Source organism: Alligator sinensis, unplaced genomic scaffold (genome assembly GCF_000455745.1).
Source record: "Alligator sinensis unplaced genomic scaffold, ASM45574v1 scaffold707_1, whole genome shotgun sequence".
Lineage (NCBI taxonomy): Eukaryota > Metazoa > Chordata > Crocodylia > Alligatoridae > Alligator > Alligator sinensis.
In genome coordinates this window covers 1915186-1920655 of record NW_005842065.1, presented here as the reverse complement: position 1 = coordinate 1920655, position 5470 = coordinate 1915186, and the positions used below count along the sequence as shown (strand labels likewise).

The 5470-nt window shown below is 64.6% G+C and overlaps 2 protein-coding genes across 2 annotated transcripts in view; one reads left to right on the top strand and one right to left on the bottom strand.

Moving 5' to 3' along the window:
- Nucleotides 1-174: 174 nt before the first annotated feature.
- CCDC151 (coiled-coil domain containing 151) lies at nt 175-4993 on the bottom strand. Its single transcript, XM_006023433.3, is given in 14 exon segments — nt 175-286; nt 289-386; nt 615-699; nt 1037-1192; nt 1393-1549; nt 1666-1826; nt 2293-2448; nt 2531-2653; nt 2815-2940; nt 3024-3125; nt 3459-3617; nt 3984-4061; nt 4332-4453; nt 4830-4993. Coding segments are annotated over 14 exon segments (1644 nt in total). The 5' UTR covers nt 4915-4993; the 3' UTR covers nt 175-250.
- A 257-nt stretch (nt 4994-5250) lies between these two features.
- Nucleotides 5251-5470, top strand: part of PRKCSH (protein kinase C substrate 80K-H) — a 7469-nt gene continuing 7249 nt past the window's right edge. Inside the window, 1 exon segment of the mRNA XM_025203958.1 lies at nt 5251-5468. Within this exon segment, the coding sequence (XP_025059743.1) occupies nt 5266-5468 (203 nt within the window). The 5' untranslated portion in view covers nt 5251-5265.

The following is a 5470-nucleotide window of genomic DNA, read 5'->3' as shown; positions in this document are numbered from 1 at the left end:
CCCCCGGGGGTCACACCACACAGAGCCAGGGCTATAGGTTTCAGCTTTATTGGGGGAGGGGGGGGGACAAGGGGGACAATGCCTAGGCAGAGTGGGCTCTAGGGCTCTATTCCTCCTACCACCACCTTGACTTTTGCCTCATGACCCCAGGGCAGGGGGCCACTAAGCGCCTAGGCAGAGTGGGCTCTAGGGCTCTATTCCTCCTACCACCACCTTGACTTTTGCCTCATGACCCCAGGGCAGGGGGCCACTAAGCCTTGGGATCCTTGTGGCGGGGCCCGGGGGGGCGCGGCGCGGGCCACGGGCATCCAGGATCTGCTGCGCCTGGCGCTTGAGGGCAGCACGGGTCAGCACCTCAGCTTCATCCTCCCCACTTGCCTCCTCCTCTGTGGGGGGAAAGAAGGGTAAGAGGGGAAGGGACACCCCCCCCCCATACACCCTCATTCCCCCCCAGGGGCTGCACAGGATGTGCAAACTCCCCCATCATGCCCACGCACGTGCCCCCTGCCCCCTTGCCTGTGCTTGTGCCTACACATGTGGCCCATGCTCCCTTGCATGTACTCCTGTACACACATGCCCACTTGCATGTGCCCCCTTACATGCCCCTTACTCACCATAGTAGGCATCTGGCTTGCGGGGGCTGGGCAGGGCCACTCGGACATTGGCACTGGGCAGACACCCCTCCAGCTGGGCCTGGAACTGCAGGAGATGCCCTATCAGCTCAGACATGGTGCAGGGGGGGGACTAGGTGGGTGACAGGGATGGGACGGGGGACATGGACAACTGGCATGTGTCATGTGACACAGGTGCAGTGTGCATGGGGCCTGTGGGCAGGGCTAATGCAATTCAGGGCATGTAGGCCTGGTAGTGGGGCTTGGGGGATGTGGGTGGAGCCAAAGGGGTGTGGTAGTACATAAGTGGGTGGGGCTTGTTGTGGGGCAGGGTTAACTGTGGGATACAGCTGGGGGCAGGGACAGATATGTGGTGGGTAGGGCTTGCTGGGGCACAGCCAGTGCATGTGGCGGCTGGGTCCCACCTCTTCATGGGCCACAGCTTGACACAGCGCGGTCTGATCATGCCCCTCCAGTGCTTCCTGCAGCTGCTGCAGCCGCTTCGCTGTGCGCCCCAGCAGCTCAGGCAGGTGCTCACGGGAGCCTGGTGGGGGCAGTGGCTCTGCCCAGTGCCCGCTCTCCTGGAAGGAGAAGGGGGCTCAGGTCTGTGCATAGGGGGTAGGGGAGAAACTGAGGCATGCAGAGGGGCTGGGCACAGATGTCACCCCTCCTGGAACTGGGGAGGAAACCCAAGCATCCGGGCTCTCCCCACCCCATGCCAGATGTACATGGACCCCCAGCACTGACCCCGTGCCCCAGGGGTGATCAGGGGGGCACTCACCAGGGGCAGATGCTGCACCTTGCTGGCCAGGTGCTCCAAGCCAGCGCCAGCTGCCAGCAGCACCTTCGTAGCCCCCTCCAGCCGCTGCCGCGTTGCATCGCGCCGCCCCTCGGCCTCCCGTAGCTGGCCCTGCAGTTCCCTCAGCAGCTGCTGGGCTCTGGAGGAGGCAGGGAGGAGCATGAGTGGAGGGTCCTGGCCCCACTCTCTCACCCAAAGAACCAAGGCTTTGGGCCCTGCTTGGTGCAGTGTGGGGGGGTTCCATGGGAGGCTCACCCTGTGTGTTGGGCATCCCCTGAGTAGGCCAGGGCCTGGCGTTTGGCCTGGAGCTCAGCTGCCTGCACCTGCCGCCGCTCCAGCTCCTTGGCCTGGGCCTGGCCCAGCTGTCGCAATCGTCTTTGTGTCGCCTCCTGCTCCCGGAACCGTGCCAGCACATCCTGCCGCCACAGGGGGGGAAGGGGTTAATGCCCCCCAGCCCCACTCCTCTGGTACAGCTGGTTAGTTCCCGCCCCCCAAGTCCCCTGCTCAGCCAGCTACTGACTCCTGACCCCATCCCGTTCCACACCTGTGTGACCAGCTCTGGGGGACAGTAGTTATGATGGAGGAGGGGTCGTAGTGCACACAACTCTGGGCAGGCACCTGTAGCTGCCCTTTGATTCTGTCTGGGGAGGGGAAGCTGGGGGCCTGGTCTCCTGGGTCCCAGTTATGGGGAGGACACCTTTTAAATGCTGTTACTGCCTTCAAGAACCAAGCAGTTGGTTGGGGTGGCAAATGGGAGGGGGACCCAGGTGGGTATTATGGGGCAGGTCTCAGGCACCTGGGTTCTGCCTCAGCTCAGAGAGGGCAGTGGGTCAACCTGGGGTGGAGGGATCCCAGATATCTGGGTTCTCCCTGTCCCATTACCTGGGCACGGGCCACACCAGTGGCTGCCTTAACCTTGTCGAAAGTCTCCTGGGCACCGAGTAGGCGCTGAGCAGTTCCGGGAGAGGGCCCTGTGGCCCCTGCCCCTCCGCTGGCTGCCACATCCTCGCCTGGCACTGATCCCCGCTCCCGTGGCACCTGGGGGGGGCGGGATGTGGGTCAGTGCAGGGGTTCCCCAAGCTGGGGCTGGTCATGTCCTGAGGATGCAGCAGGTACGTACCCGGCGCTCAGGGCGTTCAGCCTGTGCCCGCCGCTCCTCAGCCTGGCGCCGCAGCTCCGCCAGTGCCTGCTCCCGATTCTGCCGTCCCCGCAGTGCCTCCGCTTCCTGCACAGCCAGCTGCTCCTGTGGGGCAGATGGGGGCAGTGAGTACCTGCAGGGGGCAGGGAGTGCCAGGGGCAGTGGGGGGCAAGACCCAGGCACAGGTGGGAGGGGCCCTGGGGTATGAGGGTGGGGGGCAGGGCTCCCTGTGCCCATGGGGGGGCAGAGACAGCCCCTTCCCGTACCCGTGCAGCATCGCGGGCAGCCTGGGCCTCAGCCCTGGTGCCCTGTAGGTCACAAAGCTGCTGCCGCAGGTGCCGGACCTCGGCCTCCAGTGCATCCAGCCGGGGTCCCCTGCTCCGGCTCTGCTCCTGGAGGTGGGGGGAGGGTCAGCGCAGTGGAGGTCAGTCTGGGGGTCCCAGCTTGGCCCCCCAGCCTCCTCTGCTGTGCCCACCTGCATGTGCGCCTTGAGCTGCAAGTACAGGGCACCCACGCGTGCCGCCTCCTCCACCTTCAGCTGTGCTTTCTCCAGCCGGTTCTCCAGTCCCCGCAGCACCTGGTAGGGACAGTTGTCTCCGCAAGGCTCACAGAAGGCCCGGGCAACAAGAGATCCCCTCAGCCTTCCCCCTCACAAGGTGGGGCATGTGTCCTAGCAGCCCCCAGGGCACCCCCACTACATCCAGCTGGAGCAGGGGGGTAAGAGGGGCATGGGGGGCTTGGCACAGCTGGCAGGAGGAGGGATCTCCCCCTTCCCTCCCCCCAGCTTCATGCCCAGGCTCCTGCCCCGGCACACCCACAAAGCCACATCATGCCCAACTGCCCACTCCCACACCCGAGGGAGCTGCCCCACTGCCCAGCCCTGGGGACTCAGTCCCTCCCTGGGTCTCACTGTGGCAGGATTAGGCTGGTGTGGCTCCTCCCGCACCCGGGCATCCCATTGCAGCTGCAGCTGGGCCAGGCGCTGCCTCCGTGTTCCAGTCTGATGCCGCAACAAGTTCAACCGGTTCCGCTGCTCTGCAAGGCGGTGTTGCAGCAGCTCTGCTGCACCCTGGGGTGGGGGAGATCAGGAGAGGAAGGGGACCAGGGGGAAGCTCCAGTCCTGGTGCCCCCCAGCCCTGCTTGGTGCCCCTCACTCTCGACTCACAGTCCCTGTTGTTCCCCCCAACCCTGCCATTGCTCCTCACTCCCAAGCTAGAGCCCCTCACTGCCTTCCCCCTAGCTGTACTAGTGCCCCTCACTCCTGACACACAGCTTCACCCCTCTCCAGCCCATCCAGTGCCCCTCACTATCGACCCACAGCCCCCTTCTCCCTCCAGCCTGGCCAGTCCCTTCACTCCTGACCTGCAGTTCCTTGCACCCCCCCAACCCTGCCAGTGCCCCTCACTTCTGCCCCACAACCCCCTGCCACACACACATCTCCAGTTTTGTTCTTCATTGCAGCCTTGTCTGCTGCCCGGTCCTGGAACACTTCTCTGATGAGCTTCTCATCTCCCTGCACAATCAGACACAAGGAGGGTGGCACTCCCAGCCATCAGGTGGGGTGATCTATAGGTGGGGGCTGGGAGTGAGTCCACCCTGTGACCAGGATCAGCCCAGAATGAGGTGCCCCTGCTAGGGCACCAGGTGCTGTATGTTGGTATGTGTCATCTCCTCTTGCAGCCCCCGCAGTGTTTCACCCCGTCTCCCAGCCCAGAGCCAGGCCTGGATTGCATCTCTGAGGGTGTTCCCCCCCCCCCAGCCCAGCCCCCTTTGTCTCACGCACCACCAGGACATCTGCCAGTCTCTTGCGTAACTGCTTGTTGTCGCGGCGCAGACACAGCGCCGTTTCCCGGTTCCTTTGCACAGTGCCCTGGGCACTCTCATAGAAGGCCTTGCGGTCACCCTCTGTCATGGGGGATAGGAGGCACCTGGTTACTGCTGCACGTACCCCGCAGGTGTCCCTAGCTGGAGCTTGGCATCTGGGGGCCAATGAAGCCTGCCCAGCCCAGCTGCCTTTTGACCTTGCTTGAGCCCTGATCAGTGATTTGGGGAAGCAGTTCTGCAGCCCCGATCACCACAGACATCAAGTTTATTTTTGTATTGGTCCGCCCACACCAGGCAGTGCCCCTCACTCCCAACCTGCAGCCCCCCCTCCCCCCTTTACCTCATGGTGACCCTCACTCCTGACCTCCAGGCTCACCTTCAACGCCATAGTGCTTCTCATTCCCGATCTGCACCCCCGCCCCGACCCCACGGTTCCCCCCAGCCTCGCCCCCCATACCCAGCAACTGGATCTTGCTCTGCAGCTCCGAGATCTGCTGGGGCACTGAGCCCTTCACCCCGGCGGGGTCCAGTGTCGCCGGCATGGAGGCGGCGGGGGCCAGCAGGGGCGCCCCGGGACAGCCCAGTAGTGGGTCAAAGAAGGGGGGGGGCTGCCCCCGGCACCCCCGGCTCGCCCGGGCAACCGCCACCCAAAGCCTCCCATTGGCTGTTCGGGAGGAGGACGGTTCGCCAAGCACCATGGGAGGAAGGTCGGCTCTGGGTCCTCCCCGCCTCTCTCCTCCATTCCCCTAGCCCAGACACACGCGGGTGGGAGGCCACTCGTCGTCATCTGGGGCTCGACGGGGCAGCTCCTGCCGCACTCAACATGGCCGTCCCGGTTCTCATAGTAACCAGTGGAGAGCGCCGCTTGCCTGCGTGCCGCCGCCACATTCAAAATGGCCGCCCCTGCGGGCCCTCGCCACTCTCAAGATGGCGGCAGAGCAAAGCCATTCCCTTTGTGCTACCCACCCCCTCAGCCGCGCGCCTTCCTGATACCAGTCCGAACCGGAAGTCACTACGCTGTTCGCTTCCGGTTTCTTGAGCGTGGTCCTGGACTTGGCTCCGCGCGACTTCCCCCACCCACCCCCTCACGTGACGGGT